This window comes from Bos taurus, chromosome 10 (assembly GCF_002263795.3).
Source record: "Bos taurus isolate L1 Dominette 01449 registration number 42190680 breed Hereford chromosome 10, ARS-UCD2.0, whole genome shotgun sequence".
NCBI classification, from domain to species: domain Eukaryota; kingdom Metazoa; phylum Chordata; class Mammalia; order Artiodactyla; family Bovidae; genus Bos; species Bos taurus.
Genome location: NC_037337.1, coordinates 61,349,716 through 61,375,652, shown reverse-complemented (window position 1 = coordinate 61,375,652; position 25,937 = coordinate 61,349,716). Strand labels below are relative to the sequence as shown.

Here is a 25,937-nt window from a genome sequence, read left to right as displayed (position 1 = left end):
CCCATTCTTACTAAGGCACTAACATAAAGAGTTTCAATATGAAGTAAGACTATCTAAGTAAACTGAATAAGTTAGCTAAACTGTTTAGCTTAGCTAAGATTGTCTCTTTTACTTTAGATTCTGGCTTCCTTATTTGGAAACCACAGTGTAATGACCAATTTGCAGAGACCTATTTGTCATAATCTTTTAAAGATTTGTTAAATCAACTATGTACCAATTGACTAATCCTGCCTTCGGATTTGTGTAACAGAATCTAACAGCTCTACTCTTAGATGTATATCCAAACGAACTGTGTAAATGCATATACCAAAAGATCTCAAGAAAGATAATCACTGCCTTGCTCATAATAGCCCCAAACTGGAAACAATCCCAATGATGATCACTGTGATATTCAAACATGGGACTACTATACAGCAACAACATATTTCTTGGGCAAAAGAAGCCAGACACAAAGACTGTATACTGCATAGCTGAATTTATATCAAGTTCAAAACCAGGCAAAATTATTTCATTCTGTTTGAAGTCACGATAGTAGTGACTTTGGGGGCAAAGGAAGAGAAAACAAGCAGTTTTCTGGGATCCTGCAAATGATGTTCCTTGATCTGGGTAGTAGTTAACACAAACAAATTCATTTAGTGATAATCAAGCTATACATTTACAATTTGTGCACTATTCTATATTTGTTTTCTATATTTATATTTCAGCTTAAAATGATTACTAAAAACAAAATCAATATACAGAGACCAACATCATTCCCATACACCAGGAACAGCCAATCTGACACTGTATGGGGAAGAGGGGAGAGGTATATTTTACAAGAGAACCTAAGTATATAACTAATAAGAATTACATAAAACTTTTTGGAAAACTTCAGTGAAGAGTATAAATAACATACGAACATGCAGAACATATATATCACCTTTATGGATGAGAAGACAATATTATAAAGACATCAATTCTCCTCCAAATTAATTTATAAATTCCATACAATTCCAATAAAAATTCAGTGCCATTCAGGGAACTTTTTAAACTACTTCTAAAATTCATACTGGAAGAATAAATGTGCAAGAAGAACTAAGGCAATTTTTTAAAGAACAAAGAGAAAAGATTTTCCTTATTATTAAGACGTATTATAAAACTATAGAAATTCATTAGACTACAAAGACTAAAAAGGACTGACACTTTTGTGCTCTTTTAGCCTATGATAAATGTGGCACCAAACAGCAGACAAAAGGACAAGTGATTAAATTAGCGGAGTCAGCTGAATCAGCTACATATATGAAAAATATAAAAATAAATCCTGTCCTCATGATATTTATAAATAAATGTCTGAACCACAAAAGAGCCATACAGACATTAAAAGACAGATAAAAGATTATGCTTAAGTTCTCTGAGGTAGGCAAATCCATCCTAATTTTTTAAAAAAAGACATACAGGAAAGAAACTTTTAAATTTGAATACATGAAAGCTTATTTTAAAACTTTTGTATAAGAAAAGATCTCCAAAACAAGAAACAACAGGCAAAGAGAATATATTTGCAACATGTGAAACAAAGTTTTCACACAGAGTTTATAAAACATTCCTACATCAATAAGAAAAAAAAAATAAACCCAAATAAGATCATTTAATTTTCAGAAGTAATACAAATGTTCAATAAACATATTGAAAGATAACCTGCAAAGAAAATCAAGGCTATAAAAAATAAAACAAGACACCATTAAATTGACAAAGTTGTTAAAGTTCAACAAAATCATGTGTAGCAGGGGTGTGGATATTCTTGAACACCACTGCCTAGTGCTTAAATTTGTACAATAACTTTCAGAGGCATTTGACATTGATGCTTTTGAACTGTGGTGTTGGAGAAGACTCTTGAGAGTCCCTTGGACTGCAAGGAAATCCAACCAGTCCATTCTAAAGGAGATCAGTCCTGGGTATTCTTTGGAAGGAATGATGCTAAAGCTGAAACTCCAGTACTTTGGCCACCTCATGCGAAAAGTTGACTCATTGGAAAAGACTGATGCTGGGAGGGATTGGGGGCAGGAGGAAAAGGGGACTACAGAGGATGAGATGGCTGGATGGCATCACCGACTCGATTGGACCTGAGTCTGAGTGAACTCCCGGAGATGGTGATGGACAGGGAGGCCTGGCGTGCTGCAATTCATGGGGTCGCAAAGAATCAGACACGACTGAGCGACTGAACTGAACTGAACTGAAAGCTAAAGTATGCATACCCTGTAATTCCACCTTTCCACTTCCAGGTTTTTACTAGAGAAAGTATTGGCACATGTAGATATTCATTTACCCGTACAATACAAAAAAAAAAAAAAGGAAATTCTTTGTGCATAGTTAAGTCAACTACAGTATAGCTATACAGACAGAATACTATGAAAACATGTGTCTATGTATACTAACAGCTAAATCTACAAGATTTAGGGGTTTTTTGCTTTTTTATAAGTTGAAGGCAATTATGTAAGACATGTTAAAAAAATAAGATTTTTCCATGAGGACTTAAAAGATTCATATAAATGCACAGAAAAAGATTTACAGAACACACACCAAATTAAGTGTAAAGTCACCTCCTGCGGCAAAAAAAAAAAAAAAAAGATGGGCCCATGTATTTCTTCTCTGCATATTTTTTTAAAGAACACCGATAATATGCTTATTTGTGAATTTAACATTTTTTTAAATGAGAAAAACAGAAGAGAGGGATGGATGAGTTCTTAATATGCTGATGCATGGCTGAGAACACCGTGTGGTTTTCAGGTGCAGAGCAGTCCATGGGGTCGCGGAGAGTAGGACACGACTGAGCGACTTCACTTTCACGCACTGGAGAAGGAAATGGCAACCCACTCCAGTGTTCTTGCCTGGAGAATCCCAGGGACGGGAAGGGGAGCCTGGTGGGCTGCAGTCTACGGGGTCGCACAGAGTCGGACACGACTGAAGCGACTTAGCAGCAGCAGCAGCTGCACAGAGACAAGTTAGTTAAAACCTTGGAGCAGATGAGACTGCCTGGGAATGGAGGAAAGGGGAGCAGCGGAAAGAGGACAGCGAAAAAGGAGAGGGGCGAGAGGGGAGGAAGATTAAGGGGTCTTCAGTTCAGTTGCTCAATCGTGTCCGACTCTTTGCGACCCCTGGACTGCAGCACGCCAGGCCTCCCTGTCCATCACCAACTCCCGGAGTTTACTCGAACTCATGTCCACTGAGTCGGTGATGTCATCCAACCATCTCATCCTCTGCCGTCCCCTTCTCCTCTCGCCCTCAATCTTTCCCACCTTCTGTAGAAGGCATATAGAGTATTTTCAAGTTTATAGCATCATAAGCAGCAGAACGGTTAGGTAAGGTGGAGGCCAAGCAATGCACAGCCCTAGGTCTGAAATTCGAACGCACGGAGCGCAGATCCCCGAGTACTGGGAATGTCCCCCCAGAGGGGGATGGGGGGCACTACCAGCGGCCAAACCACAGCAGCGCTCTGAGCAGGAGGCGGTGTTTGGGGGTCGCGCACACGCACGAGGTCACGCAAGCGCACGGTGCTTGCGCAAGCGCACAACCGCACGGCCCCGTAGCTCGGAGCTTGTGGAAAGCGAACGACTTGTGGGGAGGTTGAGCTGCTTGCACTATGTCTGAAATGAACGAGCTGTCCGAGCTCTATGAGGAGAGCACCGATCTGCAAATGGATGTGATTCCTGGTGAGAGTGACCTTCCGCATATGGAGGTAGGCGGCGGGAGCCGGGAGCTATCCCCGAACCCCTCCCGCGCCGGGGCCCCGCCACAACTGGAGGAGGAAGGCCCAATGGAGGAGGAGGCGGCCCAGCCAATGGCGGAGCCACAGGGGCCCCGAGGCCTCGCTAGCCGGCCCAGCCCTGGGGAGCAGCCAGGCCAGATCGCGGGCCCTGATTTCGAGAGCGAGGACGAGGGCGAGGAATTCGATGACTGGGAGGACGACTATGACTATCCGGAAGAGGAGCCGCTCAGTGGTGCGGGGTACAGAGTATCAGCGGCCCTTGAAGAAGCCAACAAGATGTTTCTGAGAACCTCCAGAGCCAGAGAAGCAGCTCTGGATGGCGGGTTTCAGATGCATTATGAGAAGACCCCGTTTGATCAATTGGCTTTTATCGAAGAGCTTTTTTCACTTATGGTTGTCAATCGTCTGACGGAAGAACTCGGCTGTGATGAGATCATTGACAGAGAGTAGTTAAATGCTGTTAAGAGAGGAGGAAGCTGCTTGAGGAGAGACCCAGCATTCCACTGTCTTTTGGGTTCATTCCAAATAGTTCTGTGCCAATGAAAAACTTAATCTTCCAAAAAAAAAAATTTTTTTTTCCTGCAGAGTAGAATAAGGTAGTGACTGCACAGTTATGAAAAAGGAAGAAAATTGTTAAAGAAGAGTATCTTAGTACTGTTGAAACCTGTTTTCAAGAATGTCCAGAGACACGGCTTTGACTTTGTTGTTTATTCAGAGTAATTTCCTTGCATCGAGGAAGATAATCTTTCATGTTTCACTGTAAGGAATGGCTTTTCAAGAATAAGTTATGACCAAGATAGACTGCCAGTACAAGAGCCCACTGATGATAATTATATGAGAAAAAGTAACTGATGTGTCCACCTTAGGACATAAGATGTCTTTGAGTTATTTGGACTGTATGCATATTGAGAAAACTTTAAAGATTCAAGTTTGTAATCTATCCGAGCTCTGGTTATCAAAGGCTAAATTTTTAGTGTAAAATAAATCTACCGAGTATTCTTCAGTATCTCAAAGGATAATCTACCCCCAAAAGAAGTATGTGTCTTGTGTGCTATATCTTAAAACGTTTCCAAGAACAACTGAGATTTTGTTTGTACATATATCTTGATCATTTTTAAAGCTACTGTAATCTTTAATTCAAGAAAATTCATTGCCTTGAACATTTTTAAAAGTCAAAACTTAAGACGTCCTTAATGAAGTTTCAAATTTAGACTGTAAAATGTACATGAAGGTACAAAGAGCACAAACTCTTTCAAACATCAGTATATACTAGAGAATTTTCTGTTTCACTTGCTCTCTTTTTTCATTTAACTTTACAGGCAAAAGACTCTGGTTGAACTTCATAATGTAAGAACTGTTAAATGAACATTGTCTAGTAAAAGGAAAGCCCTACATCTAAAAAAAGACACTATCAACAACCCTTAAAAGTTTTAAATCTGCCCAGAAATCCACCTCAGTATCTGAAGTTTCCCTCTGTCTCCTCCTCTAATTAAGCTTGTTTTTGGTTATGCACCAGCATTCAAAATAATAAAGATTTCTTGTTCTCTGTATTTTGTCTAGTTGTATACATACTTTATCTAATTCTACTTTTTATTTGCTATACTGTTTGTGTGACTGCAACCATTTTATGATTTAAATTTAATGACTTTATAAGGGAAAGTGCTCCAGCTTCAAATACTAGATTACAAATTAATTGGTGTAAATTAAACTTAGTAAATTCCTATAAGAGAATTTGCCAAGCTGGGAAAATCTGCTAAATCAGTAAGCATCTCATGGTGGTTAGTAAGATGCTGAAGTTCTATGAATACTATAATTAGAAGGCTATGCCCAATGAAACTGAGTATACCAGCATGTCTTAAGATTAGTAAAAAGGTACCAGATGTTTTTGCTGCATTATGGCAGTAAAGGATACACCCAATATAACAGGACAACTCAGAGCCTTAATTTTGTTGCAGTCATCCTGTCTTTTAGGGAGGGGGGTTCTTTTCTGTATAATACAGGGCTGACAAGGATGATCATAATTCAGACACTAGCTTGGCAGGGAGAGGAGCGATAGATGGGGGAAGACTAAAAAGGAGGTTAAACACTGGCACTTAAATTTTAATTCTACTGGTCTCCCATGGCTCACTTTGCATTTTCAAACAGCTTATAGATGTAATATGAATGTGGATAGATAACTGCTTGTATTGATATGATGAGAATTAATAGGACTCTGGACAAAGAAAAGTGCCAATATATATGAATTGACTAGTCGCATTTATCTCCAGATAAGATGCCAGGAAATAGCTTCAGAAAAAAACATATCTACAAACTACAAGTGTTACTCTATTTGTCTTAGAAATCGAGTAGGGAGCAAGAGCAAGGGGAAAGAAAGCTACTTCCTGTTAGGTTTGAAGGCTCATTTAGAGAAAGACCTGGACTCTAACTCACTCTTGATGGTTTGTTAGTCTTAAAAATAGGCAGTAACTTAAGAGACTGCTGACATTAATGCTTGTTAATATTTACTGAAAGTAGAAAAGGGTAACATTTTTAAACATTACAGTTACCACAGACTGAAACCAAGCCTACCTAATTTGAACCTAGGCTCCACTGCTTACTAGCTCTGTAACAAGAGATTAATCTCTGCCTCAGGGTCCTAAATTAAAAATAAGAATACTTGAATGAACCTTATAAATTGTGATAATTAAATGAAGATATATGCTGCTGCTAAAGTCGCTTCAGTCGTGTCCAAGTCTGTGCGACCCCATAGACAGCAGCCCAGCAGGCTCCTCTGTCCCTGGGATTCTCCAGGCAAGAATACTGGGATGGGTTGCCATTTCCTTCTTCAAATTAAGATATATACATCTATATAAATAGGTAAAGAAGGGAGTTCTGGGGAAATTCTAAGCCTGTCTGATGTAGGGAGCGGTGGAGATGAGGAATGGGGGAGAGAGAAGTTAAACTTCTGAGTGTGTAGTGTGATTTGTGGAGCACTTTCTAGGTCTATCCATACTTAACGTAAATTTTTGCTATCAGATGTCCCATGTTGGCTCCCTTCGAGGACATAGATCTATTTTGTTTGGCTCATGCTTATAATTTTAATTTCTTAAAGACCAACATCCCATAATTTATAGAGATCAGTAAAACTCCCAGATTTCCATCATTTTCCCTCCCAAAAGTAGAGGAAGATCTGGCAGCCCTTGCCCTATAGTCGTATGGGATTGGGCTTTACCCAGGGGAAGTATTCTGTTTGCCCCAGCTTTCCTCCCCACTGTGGAGGACAAGTGGACACTGTGGAGGCACTCATCATCGATCACCGCTTGCACCGTTGTGTTTTCATGGACCCAGACAGTTTGCATTACCTACCTGGCCTCTAGGTATTTGAATTGCCTCTCCTGGAGATAAAAGATTTCTCCATTTTCTGCCTGTTTTACCTTGTTATCTATTACCCTTCTCAATTTCAGTAGCTGTTAAGGAGTCAGTGATAGGAGTATAGAAATGAGTAAATGGGAATGGGAGCTACTGAGACTGACATTTCTTAAAACCTTATTAAAATATGTCAAGGAAGTCTGCTGCTTGAATTTTTAAAACAAGGACTAAAAAATCCTGTAACTTGCTTTTCCAAAACGTTTTTTCCCATTTCACAATGCGTAAGTTTTAAAAATTGTAAGTATTGTGTGTTTCTGTGTTTAATATAAACTTATTTTCTGCCTCCGAGGTTCTGTGAGACATTTTCTGGGAGCAAATGGTTACATTCTTGATGTTCTCAGTGAAGGAAATAAACGTGAACCATCTGACCCATAAGTGTTCTGTCATGTATGAATGTACCTATAAATTTGAAGCTGTTTTTTATTTCAGTCCAAAGAATATCTTAGAATTTGAGGGGGTGGTTTTTGTATTTATCTCAGAACTTCAAAGGATATTTTTCTTTAAGGAAAATTTAATAAATCATTTTCTCATGCTACACCCAGAAGGTCACTTTTCTGCTGCATTTATCCCTGGGATATTTTCAGTTCAGTTCAGTTGCTCAGCCGTCTCCAACTCTTTGCGACCCCATGAATCGCAGCACGCCAGGCCTCCCTGTCCATCACCATCTCCCAGAGTTCAGTCCAACTCAGGTCCATCGAGTTGGTGATGCCATCCAGCCATCTCATCCTCTGTCGTCCCCTTCTCCTCCTGCCCCCAATCCCTCCCAACATGAGAGTCTTTTCCAATAAGTCAACTCTTCGCATGAGGTGGCCAAAGTACTGGAGTTTCAGCTTTAGCATCATTCCTTCCAAAGAACACCCAAGGCTGATTTCCTTTAGAATGGACTGGTTGGATCTCCTTGCAGTCCAAGGGACTCTCAAGAGTCTTCTCCAATACCACAGTTCGAAAGCATCAGTTCTTCAGCACTTAGCTTTTTTCACAGTCCAACTCTCGCATCCATACATGACCACTGGAAAAATCATAGCCTTGACTAGACGAACCTTTGTTGGCAAAGTAACGTCTCTGCTTTTGAATATGCTATCTAGGTTGGTCATAACTTTCCTTCCAAGAGTAAGCATCTTTTAATTTCATGGCTGCAGTCACCATCTGCAGTGATTTTGGAGCCCCACAAAATAAAGTCTGACTCTGTTCCCACTGTTTCCCCATCTACTTCCCATGAAGTGATGGGACCAGATGCCATGATCTTAGTTTTCTGAATGTTGAGCTTTAAGCCAACTTTTTCACTCTCCTCTTTCACTTTCATCAAGAGGCTCTTTAGTTCTTCTTCACTTTCTGCCATAAAGGGTGGTGTCATCTGCATATTTGAGGTTATTGATATTTCTCCCGGCAATCTTGATTCCAGCTTGTGCTTCCTCCAGCCCAGCATTTCTCTTGATGTACTCTGCATATAAGTTAACTAAGCAGGGTGACAATATACAGCCTTGACGAACTCCTTTTCCTATTTGGAACCAGTCTGTTGTTCCATGCCCAGTTCTAACTGTTGCTTCCTGACCTGCATACAAATTTCTCAAGAGGCAGATCAGGTGGTCTGGTATTCCCATCTCTTTCAGAATTTTCCACAGTTTATTGTGATCCACACAGTCAAAGGCTTAGTCAAATGGCATAGTCAATAAAGCAGAAATAGATGTTTTTCTGGAACTCTCCTGCTTTTTCGATGATCCAGCAGATGTTGGCAATTTGATCTCTGGTTCCTCTGCCTTTTCTAAAACCAGCTTGAACATCTGGAAGAGCTGCCCTTTTAATGGGATCTATAAAGCTTCTTGAGTTTAAGCATCCAGAGTGGCACATCTTTTTTACACACCCCCAACTCCACCCACCCCCCGTGGCTATTCTCCCCAGGTCTTCAAAATAGTTCAAAACTATTTTGAAAAATCAGCCCCTGGGCCTGATATCAATGAGATCCTAACTTTGGTTCCCACTCTAGCAGTGGGCTGAACAGAGCCCCTTCAACACCAGCAGTGTAGAAAGGACGGGAGCCACTCCCCAAAGCACCTCTGCTGTAACTACTGGTGGTAGAAGCCACCTATGCCCAGTGTCCCTCCTTCTATTTGCCTAAAAGGTTATGGGTATATTGTACCAGCTCTAATTGCAGTGGCCTGGAAAAGAGTAGTGGAGGGAAAAGAGATTTTCAGAATAACTTATGCCCCCACCATACACAACACAACCCTATACTCAATGAAATCATACACAACGAAAAGCAATGGTACCAGAGCTGGTACCATTCACATGAGTGAAAACTAAAAACAAATTTTACATCCACAAATGTCTTGAGGACAAAGCACCTGAAAGACTGAATGTTTGCCTTCCACCCAGAGAGGCTGCATCTTCCGACAGCTCCAAATGTTCTGTTGTCAGGTACCAATGGTATGCCTCTCTTAGATAACCAATTATGAACCAATTAATCCATTTTAAATGATTTCATATTACACAGTTTCTTCTGTGGTGTTTTATACTACTGGGTAAGCACTGTTATTTTATTCTGCTTTTGAATTTAAAAAATAAAGCAAACCTCAAAACCACAAGTGAATTTTTTGGCCAGAAAATAGAAATACAAACGTTTACAACTGTACTTACATGTTACTGACTATTTTATAATTTTACATATTACAATATGCTTTCCCTGCTAAGTACTGAGTATATGAAAAGGCCTCAAGGAAGAATGTTTGAGTAAAAAATAATAATAGGTACCACGTAAGGGCACTGTGCTGTGTGATTTATATCCATGATCTTATTTGATCCTCTAAGTAACCCCACAGACACATTCTGTGTCTAAACCGATCTTCTTAGAAGCTCTATGAATAAGAACTCATTTCACTGATGATAAGAATTGAGTGGGAAGATAACTTGCTTGTTAGTGGCAAATCAGGCTTTCTACCTGGATGTGACATCAAAGCCTCTTAGTGTTTTTTCAGTGCCAAGTACACATTGAACCTTCTATGAGTCCCTGAACAACAGCACCCCACACAGTAAAACCTTAAATACTAAGAAATTCAAATCATTACATATTAGACAAAGAAAAATTAGAGTCTAGCATACATAAAGGAATTTAGTTTAAAAAATAAAAAGTCAAAGGATGTCCTAGTTTAAAGTACATTTAGCCCAGTGACTGTGTATCTTTTATATTTGCTTCAGCAATGCTGTTTTTTAAGAAATAACATTTACAATGAGAATTCGGCCACACCATAGCATCATAAATCATCAAAGATGAAAAAGTTGTTTATACAATAACATTCAAGAAGACTTTTCAATCGTAAGGGTTGAAAGAAAATGTTTTATGCTTTAAATTTTGGTTAGCTAGAACACTGGCCCGAACATTATCCTTCTCCTCTGTCCTTCATCTGCATCCCCGGTCCTGATGAAGGAATTGCTTTCTCTTTGGGGCAGGGTGGTGGAGAATAATAAGTGACTGGCTTGAGTATATTCCAAACGGTATTTACTATGATCTTTGTGCCTTTGTTCTTATTAACAAAGCCAATTAAGTAGGGGCAAGTATTAGGCAGTTAAATATCCCAGTGATGGCTTAATAATACTGTTGTTCTAATTACTATTATACATAAATCCTTGGCAGATATTTACCCCCATGTCTCATTAAGTTTTAGGCACACTGTCTGAAACTTTATTCTTTTTATTATGCCTAGACTGTTCTAGAAAAACAGAAGATATGTTAAACTATAAATGACACTCATAAGCTTACCTGTTGGTTGTCAAGATTCATCAGTGTGAGACTGCATGTTGAGATGGTCAGTTTTATATTCATTCCCGAAAACTGAAGATTACTTTTGCCAAGAACTGTTGATAGGAACTTAGCTGGAGGCTTTAAAAATAACAAAACAACATTCTAAGTTACAGATTTTGTTACAGAAGGAATATTTATGTTTTTTTAAATGTTAAAATGTGACAAAGCCCACACGCTTACTTTCTATTTTACTTTAAATAAATCAAGTGAGATGGAATGCTTTTTTTAATATAAACTTTTTAAAATTGAAATGCAGCAAAATTCTTAAGTAGTGAAACCTGAGCCCTCAGACTTTTTCTCATACAGTCCCTTCTCCCCAAGTGCTGGGAGTAGGGGCATGCTTTATATAAAAGGAACTCCCGTGAGAGTTTGGATTAACTGAATTCACAAGTCATTTTGAACACCACAAATCTAAAAAAGAGAGAAAAAGTTGCTGCCTAGGTTTTTTGTGGTGATTAAAAGAGTACAAAAAACACAACATGCCAAAACTTATGAAACACAGGGAACGCGGTGCTTTTATATCTATAACATTATAAATTATAATTTATAGTATAAACACACACTAAAAAAGAAAGATCTCAAATCAACAACCTAACTTAGGGAGTGGGAGGAGGGACAAATTAGGAGATTTGGAGTAACATATATGCTGCTAAGTCACTTCAGTGTTGTCCGACTCTGTGCAACCCCACTGATGGCAGCCCACCAGGCTCCCTCGTCCCTGGGATTCTCCAGACAAGAATACTGGAGTGAAAAAAAAAAAAAAAGAATACTGGAGTGGGTTGCCATTTCCTTCTCCAGTGCATGAAAGTAAAAATCAAAGTGAAGTCGCTCAGCTGTGTCTGACTCTTAGTGACCCATGGACTGCAGCTTACCAGGCTCCTCCGTCCATGGGATTTTTCCAGGCAAGAGTACTGGAGTAGGGTGCCATTGCCTTCTCTGGTAACATATATACTACTATCTATAAAATAGATAACCAACAAGGACCTAATATTTAAAGCACAGGAAACTATATTCAATATCTTGCAATAATCTATAAGGGAAGAGAATCTGAAGAAGAAATATATATATACATATACATGTATAACTGAATTACTGTGCTGTACACCTGAAACAAACACAATATTGTATTTCAGCTATACTTCAATAAAAAATTTTAAACCAACCTAAATTTACAATTTAAAGAAATCAAAAAAGTTTTTAAATTAAACTCAGAGTTAGAAGAAGGCAAGAAATAATAAAGATTAGAGCGGAGATAAATAATATAGAGACTAGAAAAACAATACAGAAAATCAGAGAAATCAAAAGTTGGTTCTTCAAAAAGATCAACCAAACTGACAAACCTTTAGCTAAATAAGTTAAGGAAAGAAAAAAGAGAAGACAAATTAAAAAGATCAGAAATGAAAGTGGGGACTATACTACCAATTCTATGGAAGTAAAAGGACTGTAAGAGAATTCTATGAACAACTGTATGTCAACACACTGGATTACTTAGATGAAATGGATGAATTTCCAGAAACATAAAACCTATAAGGACTAAATCACAAAGAAACAGAAAATCTGGGTAGACCTATAACTAGTCGGAAGGAAGGAAGACAAGAAAGCAAGCAAGAAAAAAAGAGGAGGCAGGGAGAGATAGATGAGAGGAGGGAGGGAGGGAGAAGGAAGGAAAAGAAGGAAGGAAGGAGGAAGGAAGGGAGGGAAGGAAGAAGGGGAAATAACAAGTGGTGACAAGGACGTGGAGAAATTGAAACCCTTGTGCACTATTAGCAGAAATGTACAACGGTACAACAGCTTATTGAGGGTAGCAGCTCCTCAAAAAACTAAAACTAGAATTACCACATGATCTAGCAATTCTCTCCAGTACTCTTGCCTGGAAAATCCCATGGACGGAGGAGCCTGGTGGACTGCAGTCCATGGGATCGCTAAGAGTCGGACACGACTGAGCGACTTCAATTTCAATTTTCACTTTCATGCGTTGGAGAAGGAAATGGCAACCCACTCCAGTGTTCTTGCCTGGAGAATCCCAGGGACGGGGGAGCCTGGTGGGCTGCCGTCTATGGGGTCGCACAGAGTCGGACATGATTGAAGCGACTTAGCAGCAGCAGCAGCTAGCAATTCTGCTTCTTATTATATATCCAAAAGAACTGAAAGCAAGGACTTAAAGAGATATTTGTACATCCATGTTCATAGCAGCATTATTCACAATCGTTAAAACATGGAAGTAACCCAAGTGTCTATCAACACTTGGTGGATAAGCAAAATGTGATACATACATACAATGAAATATTATTCAGTCTTAATTAGGAGGGAAATTTTGACATATGCTACAGCATGGATGAACCATGAGGACGTTATGTGAGGTAATGTGAAATAAGCCTATCACAATATGACACTGCATGATTCCACTTATATGAGATAATTAGAGTAGTCAAAATCATAGAGACAGAAAGTAGAATGGTGGTTGCCAGGGGCTGGAGAGGGAGAAGGATGGAAATTTATTGTTTAATGGGTAAAGACTTTCTGTTTTACAAGATAAAAAAAGAGTTATGGGCTTATTCCCATTAAATTGTTTAACTAGATTGTGTAAAATAACTTAATTGCTTAATATGAAATTACAAAGTGAAGGCTTGGGGAAAATCGGCTTTTTTAGAAGCAAACAATTCTAAATATATTCTGTTCTTCAAATAAATGATTTTCTTTCTTAAAAAAAAAGAGTAATGCAGATAGACGGTGTGATGATTGAGCAACAATATGAATGTATTCACTGAACTATACACTTAGAAATGTTTACAATGGTAAATATTATGTGTGTTTTAACACGATTTTTCAAATTGTGAAGAAAAAGAATATTAAAAATATGAAGTACATAGAAGAGTCCCTGGCATGTATTAAGTACTCAATAACTCTTTAGGAGTAGGCAATGGCAACCCACTCCAATATTCTTGCCTGGGAAATCCCATGGACAGAGGAGCCTGTCGGGCTACAGTCCGTGGGATTGCAAAAAGTTGGCCACAACTGAGTGCACGTGCACATTCTGTATAAATCTAGCTATCAAGGAGTTAACTCAATAATTTCTCTTTTTTCTTTACATGTTTACTTTCTGGAAAGATGATAGCCTGGTTTGCTTTATTTTGTTTTCCAGTGTGGACTCCCACTAATCCTGAAATGAGAAAGTCTTAAGTTGGGATCATCCAGTCACAACCTCCTATTTGAAGAGGTTATCAGAGGCAGGAGGAGGTTAGAGGCTATAGGCAGATCATGGGTTCTGTCAAAGAAACTACTCATAGGAGTTCTAATAGAATGCAAGGACCATTCACCAGTTTCCTGTACTATGGGGCTCACTTGAGTCACTCTGGGTGACAATGGATTCAGCCTTAAGAGATAATGAGCAATGATAAAAATATGAGGCATGGATTTCCCTGGTGATCCAGTGGATAAGACTCCATGCTTCCAAGGCAAGGGGCATGTGTTTGATCCCTGGTCTGGGAACTAGGATCCCAAATGCCTTGTGGGGTGGCCAAAAAAAAAAACAAATGAGACAGGGTGGTATGGTAATAGAGCACTAAGCTGAGACTAAAAACCTGGCTTTGACAGTTGGCACTGACCTTGATCATTCTAGTAACTCAAGGCAAGTCTCTTTGAGCCATACTTTAGAAGCTAGCAAAGTGAGAGGGTTTTTCCTGGGAGATCTCTAAAAATCCTTCCCCTCTTAAATAATCTACAGTTCTGTAACTGATATGGCTATCTTAAGAGCCTTTGACTCTCTCCTTTGGACTTCGAAGCAACTATTCTAGGTTTAATAACTTAATACATAATTGGCAGAGATGTATTAATACATCTTTTGTTACCCAAACATGATTGACCAGAGTGTTGCATTATTCAGTCACATAACAAATCACTGGCCACAGGCATTTGTTTCTGCAAAAACTCCTGGTCGGTAATGTGCTAATACAATAATACTAACTGCCATTATCATTGAAAGCTTATGTAACCCAGACACCATGTTAACCACTGTGATGTACACATCGCTTCATTTGATTCTTACCTAAGTCTATAAAGTATGTGCTATTTTCTCCCATTTTATAGATGAGGAAGCCAAGGATCCAAAGGGTGAAATGACTTTTTCAAGGTCACACAGTTACTAGGGGCAGCGACAGGGTTTAAATCCAAGTCTAACATGGAGTCTTGTGCTTTCTTTCAGCATAAAAAGCTCCTTCTACCCATTTACTATCCTACTGCTACCAGCACCCATGTTTCCATTTGAAAATAGGCCATGGAGTCTTTTTTTTTATTATTTAAATTTATTCATTTTAATTGGAGGCTAATTGATTTACAATATTGTATTGGTTTTGCCATACATCAACATGAATCTGCCACGGGTGTACACGTGTTCCCCATCCAGAGCCCCCCTCCCACCTCCCTCCCAGTACCATCCCTCTGGGTCATCCCAGTGCACCAGCCCCAAGCATCCTGTATTCTGCATCGAACCTGGACTTAAAAGCCTAAAATGTTAAAATGCAGAATACATACATTATAAAATATTGAAATTGGAAGGTACCAAAACTGGTCATTTTGTCAACAACTTAACTTACAGAAACAAAAATGAAGTTTCTTACAGAGATGCGATGCCATGCTCAAAGGAAAGTAAAGACCCAGCCCTGCAACCAGATTTTTTCTAACTTGGAAAGACTCAGGTGCTTTCTCCACTCTGTCCCTCCAGGCATCACCATTTCAGACAATGTCTGGCAAGTCAGAAAATTTGAAGAAGAACAACTTTGAGTGCATCTCAGATAGCATGCCAACTAATCAAGGCTATTCTGGACCTTGGGTCATGTGGTGGAATGAACAAACAACTATTTCAATATTATATGTCTTTCCCATAGTTAGGGAAATATAAAACAAAAAGACCACACCATTATTTATTTACCTTTCGCTTTTTAATGGCTCCATTTGCCCCAGGGACAGCTTCACACAGGCGACTTATTGCTTCCCTATAGAACAGAAACCATATAAGGACTCAGCAAGCTATCAAGTACATAGTAAATGTTCAATAAACGTTAGCAAGTTGTTATGACCAAAATGTACACTCAGATGATGGTGAGTCTGACATAAAGGGCCTCCTCCACTCCACAGGAGAAAACTGAGCTTATTCTCACCACAGCTCAAACCCAAGAAGACCCAGCAACTAATACTGAAAAATTGCTTTATAATAAGGAGTCCTATATTCACCTTCATTGTCTCTTTCCCTTGGGTTTTCAAAGTTGGTTTTCAGCACTGTACTGTTGATTTCTAACCAAAAAGGATGGATGGGACTTTACTGTCTGGGAATATTTCACAGTGTTATCTTTAGCAAAATCCCCTGTGGTGTTGTGAATAAAAAGCTTCATAGCATCTCATCGCTAAAAACAATTAAATACAAAAGAATCCAACAGTAGAAGTTTAAAAGGATCGGGAGAGAATTAAACTTCAAGGTGGTCTCAAATGGAACCTTATTGACTAAGTTACTGCTACAAGCCATTGAGCTTTCATGTAATTTCACAGAAGAAAAGAAAATCAATAGCAAATTTCCTCCTTTGCTTATTTTTCTGTCCTTACTATATATTGCACTTCCTGAGAGAAAAGCACCACTAAAAGAGGTAGTTGCTCCTTAATGGAAGTGGTGAATGCACTGGCGCCCTCCTCTCCAGAAATGCAGTTGTAACTAAGAGCTTTTGTCTCTGGGACTCAGCATTCAGAACCACCCAAGCTTTCACTTGGCGTAATTTGAACCTTTGCCTGTGGCTTTCAACACACATATTAAACTTTTCACAAAGCAAATGGAAATCTCTAAGCTCCTTCCGGATCCACTGGACATCATCATTAAATTAGCACACACACACATATTACTACAGTTTTTATATATATTAGATTTCATGAAAATATTTTCTATGTTTTGATTTTCAAAGGAAGGGAGATGCAGAGAAAGGAATGCAGATCCATTAAAAATAAATATGCATCAGATAGACAAAAAAAAAGAGATCTATATATAGCTCTATACATGTAGTAGTGCAGAGCTATGTACTCAACATAATTATCTGCAACAAATGGATAAAGCAGCTTTTTGATTTTATTGTTTCTCCAGGATTCCAACCTTGTTCTCTGGAGTCAAACAAGACAACTTTGAGAGTTGGGCTCTTTTGTTTGCTTGGCTGGCCGATGGTTTGAGTTATCTTAATGTTAGTCAGTAATCGATGAGACACATCTAATTGATCTGAAGCAGCCTACAGCGTTGCCTGAGTAACTAGACCTGTGCCCTTGCTGTTGGTATTTAACAAAGAGGGATTATGGGAAAGGTGTTCTTAGATCCTGTACTCCGTGAGAGCCAGCTGGGGTCCTTTGGTCTAAAAAGCTCCCTGTAAATGGGTTGAAATAAAAGTATAAACAAAAGTGGACACTGATGTTGCCAAGTATAATAGCAGTTATTATTAGAAGTAGTAACTTTTATAAGTTTTATGAAGTGCTTTCCCAGGCACTGTTTTCTTGATTCTTGTTCCAACTGTCAATAACATCTAACAAAATGTAAAGTTGTGAATTTGGATAAAGGGAATACTTTATAGGATGAGCAGCCCTCAAGAAGAGTTTGGAAGGGTGAGTTTGGAATTGGGAAAATTCAGACAGAGGGGAGAGCAGGTGTGAAGATACTCAAACATAAATAATTACAACACGTGGGGAGCTACAGTACTTTGATATTGCAGGAGGACAAAGTGTAGTAGAAACAAGAATGAGTAAGAGCTAAGAGATGGGATTAGAGTCTGAAAACGTTTTCTGAATAAAGCCAGATAGTAAATATTTTAGACTTTGTTCTTTTTTTTTTTTTAAACTTTACATAATTGTATTAGTTTTGCCAAATATCAAAATGAATCCGCCACAGGTATACATGTTGAACTCAGCCATTGGAACTTAACAGCAGCAGTAGACAACATGCAAACAGATGAACACAGCTGTGTTCCAATAACTTTATTTCTAAAAACAGTTAGCTGGCCATATTCAGCCAAGGACCATAATTTGCCAACTTCCTGATTAGAGAATTCACCTGAAAGGGGTTAGAAATAATTCAGTTTTAAAAGCAGGAAAATGTTAACATTCAGTATAATTTTAGAACTAAAAATTGAAACAACTGTAAGATACTTGCTCCACTCTCATTAATTTCACAAACAGAAAGAAAATTACAAAGCCAGTATTGACAGAAAAAAGGGAATAATTCCACTTCAGGTATATTTATCCACCACTGGTGGCCTTACTTAGTATTAATATAAAAGATGACAAATGTCATAATATTTATCAGAGTTTTTGACAAGGAAGGAAGAATTTGTATTGAAACAGCACTGAGTAGTTATGTAAAAGAAACATTCATTTTAGAGTAAAAAAAATAACCCCAACAAAACAAATCAGCATAAATATTGCCACTTGCAATGTTAAATATTAGGACTGTAGAAATATGGAGGGAATCTACATAAATTAGTGGGAAAAAAGAACCTGGAATAGCATATGCACATTGGTAGCAGCTATATAAAATTAATTCTGTATAAACAGGGACATAGAAAAAAGCATTAAAGAGTAACTTGGCTTAGAGGGTTTTTTTATGTGTGTGATTTGCTGTTTCCTGTTTTTTATTCTATTGATGTTTAGATGTAAACAGTGTTTTGTTTTTCTTCATCGTTCAGTTGATTATAATCTTTTAAAATATTCAAAAGAACGCAAGTTAGTTCCTCAGCAGGAGTTTTGCTCCTGTATTGTGGAGATGTGAGGGCATGTCAACAATGTCCCTATGGAGTGACACAGCCTGTCTCTCTTTTGCCAACAACTGCAGAGGTCAGAGAGTGTTCATGTTACAGATAATAACAGACTTTTATTTCTCTTGTTCCCCTCCCAGCTTATCCTTTAATGCCTCCATCTTTATAGCCACTAAGACCAGATTTTTCTTTTCAGTGTATTGGGTAGACTTGCTGATTTTCACTCTCCAAAGTTTCACAAAGAAAAAACTCTTGCCCAGATTTAGCAATGCTTTCACATTAGAAATCCCTATCTTTAGATTTCTAGCAAGGAGTTTAAGTTTTAATGAAGAGGCATCCTATTTATATGTCAGGTTCAGCACTAAGCACCTTATGGACATCAACTCATTTAGTCTTAATAATATTATTTCAAGGTAAGTATTTTATCCCCATTTTACAAATGAGGAAATTAAAGTTCAAAGAATTTTAATAACTGCCTCTAAATAATTCAGCAGATAGTGGGAGAGACAGAATTCAAATCCAAGTCTGACTTAGAAACCCAGACTCACCATTGGAGGCACCATATTACCAGGTGCATGAAAAGGGGGGAGTTCTAGGCTTTAGGGACTGGGAGGAGAAGTATATGGTCCTTTCTCTGCTCGCTCCTCACATAGAAAGGGGTTCCTTGATGCAGTATGGCTGTGGTAACCCACCAAGGGAATGAGGCAAGGTGATGGCAGTCAGCTCTGGGGAAGGCTCATGAGGATGTCCCAGGCCCGTGCTGTCCCAGCCCTTTGCTTTCCATACACTGGCTTATTATCTCCTTAGGGATAACAACAGCATCCAGAGCCTGGCCCTCGGAGGAAGAACACACGTGTGTGCAAAGCACACTCACTCAGAACTTTAAAGTCAGCTGAGACACCAGATGCTTCACAGGTTCAGAAAATCTCTTAATATACAACTCAAAAGAAAAAAGCAGAAACTTGTGCTTATGAACTTGCTTTTACAAAATAGTTATACTGTACACCCACATCCATAGCATTAGTCACAATAGCTAAACCATGGAAACAACCCAAGTATCCATCGACAGATGAATGGATAAGCAAAATGTGGTACATACGTACAATGGAATATTATTCAGCCTTACAAAGAAAGGAAATTCTGACACATGCTACAACATGATGAATGTTGAGGACATTATGAAAAGTTAAATAAGACAGTCACAAATGCAGATACTGCATGACTCCACTTACTTGCAGTAGTCAAAATCATGCAAAGGAGAATGGTGATTGCCAGGGGCTGGGGAAGAACGGGCAGTTATTGTTTAATAGATACAGAGCTTTAGACTTACAAGAGGAAAAGAATTATTGGAATGGATGGTGATGATGGTTGTACATCAGTGTGAATGTACTTAATACCACTGAACTATACATTTTAAAATGGTAATCACAATGGTAAGTTTTATGTTATGTGATTTTATCATAATAGACAAAAAGAACTGCCAAAAATACAGTAATTAATTAATTTTTTTTTTTACTTTAGACTAAAGTGGAAGTGAGAAATAGAATTAACGGACTAGATCTGATAGACAGAGTGCCTGATGAACCATGGACAGAGGTTCGTGACATTGTACAGGAGGCCGGAATCAAGACCATCCCCAAGAAAAAGAAATGCAAAAAAGCAAAATGGATGTCTGAGGAGGCCTTACAAACAGCTGTGAAAAGAAGGGAAGCGAAAAGCAAAGGAGAAAAGGAAAGATATACCCATTTGAATGCAGAGTTCCAAAGAATAGCAAGGAGAGATAAGAAAGTCTTCCTCAATGATCAGTGCAAAGAAATAGAGGAAAACAATAGAATGGGAAAAACTAGAGATCTCTTCAAGAAAATTAGAGATACCAAGGGAACATTTCATGCAAAGATGGGCTCAATACAGGACAGAAATGGTAGGGATCTAACAAAAGCAGACGATATTAAGAAGAGGTGGCAAGAACACACAGAAGAACTGTACAAAAAAGATCTTCACGACCCAGATAATCACGATGGTGTGATCACTCACCTAAAGCCAGACATCCTGGAATGTGAAGTCAAGTGGGCCTTAGGAAGCATCACTACCAACAAAGCTAGTGGAGGTAACAGAATTCCAATTGAGCTATTTCAAATCCTGGAAGATGATGCTGTAAAAGTGCTGCACTCAATATACCAGCAAATTTGAAAAACTCAGCAGTGGCCACAGGACTGGAAAAGGTCAGTTTTCATTCCAATCCCAAAGAAAGGCAATGCCAAAGAATGCTCAAACTACCACACAACTGCACTCATCTCACACGCTAGTAAAGTAATGCTCAAAATTCTCCAAGCCAAACTTCAGCAATATGTGAACTATGAACTTCCAGATGTTCAAGCTGGTTTTAGAAAAGGCAGCGGAACAAGAGATCAAATTACCAACATCCAGTGGATCATCGAAAAAGCAAGAGAGTTCCAGAAAAACATCTATTTCTGCTTTATTGACTGTGCCAAAGCTTTTGACTGCGTGGATCACAATAAACTGTGGAAAATTCTGAAAGAGATGGGAATACCAGACCACCTGACCTGCCTCTTGAGAAACCTGAATGCAGGTCAGGACACAACAGTTAGAACTGGACATGTAGCAACAGACTGGTTACAACTAGAAAAAAGAGTACGTCAAGGCTATATACTGTCACCCTGCTTATTTAATTTATAGGCAGAGTACATCATGAGAAACACTGGGCTGGATGAAGCATAAGATGGAATCAAGATTGCCAGGAGAAATCTCAATAACCTCAGATATGCAGATGACACCACCCTTATGGCAGACAGTGAAAAAGAATTAAAGAGCCTCTTGATGAAAGTGAAAGAGGAGAGTGAAAAAGTTGGCTTAAAGCTCAACATTCAGAAAACTAAGATCATAGTATCTGGTCCTATCACTCCATGGCAAATAGATGGGGAAACAGTGGAAACAGTGTCAGACTTTATTTTTCTGGGCTCCAAAATCACTGCAGGTGGTGATTGCAGCCATGAAATTAAAAGACGCTTACTCCTTGGAAGGAAAGTTATGAACAACCTAAACAGCATGTTAAAAAGCAGAGACATTACTTTGTCAACAAAGGTCCATCTAGTCAAGGCTATGGTTTTTCCAGTGGTCATGTATGGATGTGAGAGTTGGACTGTGAAGAAAGCTGAGCGCCAAAGAATTGATGCTTTTGAACTGTGGTGTTGGAGAAGATTCTTGAGAGTCCCTTGGACTGTGAGGAGATCCAACCAGTCCATCCTAAAGGAGATCAGTCCAGGGTGTTCATTGGTAGGACTGATTTTGAAGCTGCGATTCCAATACTTTGGCCACCTGATGCTAAGAGCTGACATTTGAAAATACCTTGATGCTGGGAAAGATTGAGGGCAGTAAGAGAAGGGGACGACGGATGATGAGATGGTTGGATGGCATCACCGATCAATGGACATGGGTTTGGACATGGGACTCCAGGAGCTGGTGATGGACAGGGAGGCCTGGCGTGCTGCAGTTCATTTGTTTGCAAAGAGTTGGACACGACTGAGCGACTGAACTGAACTGAACTGAACTGAAAGAGGATCAATAGATCTCTCTCCAACAAAGGCCTATTTGCACAAATACTCTTTTTAATTCTAATGGGTCCAATGCCCCAACTCTCGCCCCTCAGCATTACCCCTAGAAAACCATCTGTGGGCCTCTTGGGAACCCACAGACCTCAGGTTAAAAACCACTGCTTTAAACCACTCCAACTGTTTTCTTTGCTTACATCAGTATTAATGAATCTGAAACCCCAGTCAGAGAAAGCACATATGTGCTTGGTTTCCTTGCCTTTCTTCTCAAAGATCTTTTCTTCCCCTTAGACTGGGACCAAGAGATTAACTGTAACATTTTCAAGAACAAATAGTACTTTCAATGCTTTTTGGCGTTCTTGCCACACCCTGCAACCTAAAGCACTGACTTTACACATGCTGAGGAAAAAGAAAACAGAGATCCCGAGGCAGGGATTCCTCCCAAGATGACGGTGCCACCACCCAAGCTGCCCAAGCAGCCTGCATTTCTGCATAACCCCTTGGAAGCTGACAACCATGGGACACTCTCCAGCAAGCAAACATTCAGCAAACGTCCTCTCTTAGAGGAGCAGGACTTTTCAGAGTTTAAATGGCTAAAGATTTCCATCCTGGGAGCCTGTACTAGAAAGAGAGAGAGAGAGACCCAGAGAACCAACAGTGGTCACTTTGTTTATTGTTTTGCCACATGAGAGAGAAGGGGAGAAGCAGGCTGATGTAAGAGAATGAGAATGCAGTTGAAGATTTGCTTTTAAGCATATAAAATCCTGCCTACGCCATAAGACCGAAAAAAGATATTTTGTCTGTTTTAACAGAGCCCAAACGTCACCCAAACAAAGCTACCTTTCTTCATCAACCCCTGGCCGCTACAGTACTTAAGTTATAATTTTTCCATGTCTTTAACCCTTAAACAGTTAAGCTCCTCTGAAAGCAATGCTGCCCAATCATTGTGTATTTTTGTTTTTGTTTTTTTTTAATTTGGAAGGCAATATCCTAATTCAAGACAAAGTGGAGTGTTTAAGGGAGGGTGGGAGCCTGTGAGACAGATTGTTTCTAGTGAATGTCAAAATGCAGTTCTTCAGTAAATAGGAAAGCCAGAAAATGTGTCACATGAAACCAGGCAAATGGCCCAGGAAAGCAACTCTCCCCATCTCCACACACACACACACACACACACACACACACACAGTTCCTTTTTGTCCAAACCAATAGAAATGAGAATAACTTTTATTCCCTGAAAGAGCCTTTCCAAAAAAAGAATTCAAAAATATGTAAGTAGAACAAAGTCACAAGGGATTTTCCCTTACTTTTCATTTCCAACATGAATCTTTAAATGAATCAGTTAATAATGTGCAGGGACAAGTTGTCACCTGAATGTCTCAAACCGCCTTCCTATTGATGAATGTGAGGATTGTAATTCAGACTCCACATCGTGTTAGTTTTATGTTGTTCCAATTGTTCTAGGGAAACTAGTACCTGCTTTTTTGAAATCTTTACCTTCAGAACATCAAAGCTCAGTGATCTATGTGTTCAATTTTGTTCAGCTTGGTGAAATTAAAGACCTCCAAGAATATATGCAAGCCTCAGACAGGACACTTTAGAACATGAGCCTGCCTCCGTGGCGATAAGCACACAATGAGTGCAGTCAATGGCCCTAGACCAGCAGAAAATGGAAAACTTCAAACTCCCTTTGTGTTACTATCAAGGGCATTGCCCATGCACTCTGGGACGGTTGATGCTGCCCATAAAATATATCCTTTCATTTTGGAAACAGGCACTTTGGGTCCCAGGATGGTCAAATCAAACCTTTTAGGAATGCCCACAGCATTTACTCTCACATGGACTTATCTCACCACTCTGTTCAACCTGAATTCTATTCAAAATCTGATTATAAAGTACATTTGCAATTCTACCCAGCCCAAGCCACCACAGAACACAGGTTGTTCTGTCTATTTTGTGATTCTGCCCTTTGGCTCTGATGCAAAGGTTAACCCATGAATTGTACTTTAATGAAGTTGAAAGACCATTCTGTCTCCACGGTAGCACCTCCCTTGCAAGTCTCCCCGCAGTAAACAGAAATGAAGTCCTGATCTTCTCCTATCCCCACAATGATTTCTCATAAAATGATCACATGTTTCAAAATGCAACGTGGCTTCTACACCTTCAAATACAAAATGAGATATGGGGTTGATTTCACACAAAACACACTGGAATTGGTAAATCCAAAAGACTGTCCTCCTTTACTTTGGAATAAACTAAAACCATTCTGTTTTAGACAAAATATTCTAAATTATTATTAAGGCATATCTTTTGAGGTTAAAAAGTATACTGATCATATAGTGTGGTCACTTAAGAATTTTTTTAATGAATTTAAAAAAAACAAAACAGATTCAACATAATCACCCACCTTTATTCATCATATTTCACTCCAAATGACGCTTATCTACTTCCAAAAATAGGCCTATCTTCATAAAAGGAAAATTTGGTGCCATTTAAGATACTTAATACAGTTTGCCATAAAGGTATGTATAATGTTGAGCAAGACAATAATGGGTAATATGAGTGTATAACTCCCACCACTGTTTAAAAAAAATAACTTTCAGTGTTTTATGGGCTATTTGGTATATATACAACAGATTTTATCTGGCAAGTCCAGTTTTCAAAAATGTGTGCATGTGCCTCCAGAAGGAATCAGTAACTGGTCTAGCCAGTTGGGTCCACTGGTGGGACAACTTTGGCCTGCATATTAGCTAAGAATTCACTGAGATAACCATTTAGGTAAGTGGTAATCAAACTTCCAAGTTCTTAAAAATTAACTGGCTTGCTGGTTAAAAATGCAGATTCCTGGGACTGTTCTTGGGATTTTGATTTTATAGGTCTGCAGGTTAACAGCCTCCCCGGTGATTCTAAAGCAGATCATCTCAAGGACCACACAGTAGACCAGAACTTCTACTTGAACGCACTGCACAGGGTGCCTGGTTCTGTGCTCTACAGCTTCACCCAGATGGCTGTTAGTGGACGTTAAGGAATTAGGTCACTTGCTCCAGGCAGCTATGATGGGGAAGGCTACGCACTTAATTATGTTCCATTTGGGGGGAAATCTGTATTCAATTTAGTCAGTCAATGTGCTAGGATAGATATTTAGTATAATCGTCTCCTCTCCCCTCTGTCCTCTTTATCTCTGCTCTTCTCACAGGAAAGGCTTTCATCAGAGGGTATCTGAAGACCCTGAATATCTTTGTTCCCATGATCCCCTGCACACATGGGTGGTGATAAGTGACCTGCATTCTGTCCCGTATCTGGCAGCCTGGATGTTGAGAGGTCTAGACCATATGCCCCTCGAAATATATTCATGTTCTAGGCAGTGGTTTGCAACCGTGGCTGCACACTGGGGAAACACCGGGGAGCTTTAACAAATCCTGATGACTGGGTGTCATCTCCAGACATTCTGATTTAGTGGGTGAGGGTGGACTTGAGGATTGGGAGTTTTAAAAGCTCCCTCAAGTGTTTCCAATAGAGCTGAGTCAGATTGAGAACCTCTTCATAGCAGTAATCACCATGCCTTTTTTTGTCCAGGGCCAGAGAGTAAAAACTGCTAGGCTTTGTGAGCCATATAGACTGTCACAACAACACAACTCTGCCTATGCAGCTGA

General features: G+C 39.2%; 2 protein-coding genes across 6 annotated transcripts in view; one reads left to right on the top strand and one right to left on the bottom strand.

Annotated features, from left to right (window-relative positions):
* Positions 1 to 25,937, bottom strand: part of SHC4 (SHC adaptor protein 4) — a 177,194-nt gene that overhangs the window by 45,173 nt on the left and 106,084 nt on the right. For all 5 annotated transcript variants that reach the window (XR_009496037.1, XM_059890432.1, XM_005211817.5 and 2 more), the window contains 2 exons: positions 15,874 to 15,937; positions 10,905 to 11,024 (listed from right to left, as the gene is read on the bottom strand). Coding sequence is in view for 4 of the 5 variants with exons in the window: in XM_059890432.1 (XP_059746415.1) it covers positions 10,905 to 11,024; positions 15,874 to 15,937 (184 nt within the window). In the remaining variant the exon portion in view is untranslated. The remainder of the gene's footprint in view (positions 1 to 10,904; positions 11,025 to 15,873; positions 15,938 to 25,937) is intronic.
* Positions 3,534 to 5,290, top strand: EID1 (EP300 interacting inhibitor of differentiation 1). Its single transcript, NM_001098377.1, is given in 1 exon segment — positions 3,534 to 5,290. A coding segment is annotated over 1 exon segment (576 nt). The 5' UTR covers positions 3,534 to 3,616; the 3' UTR covers positions 4,193 to 5,290.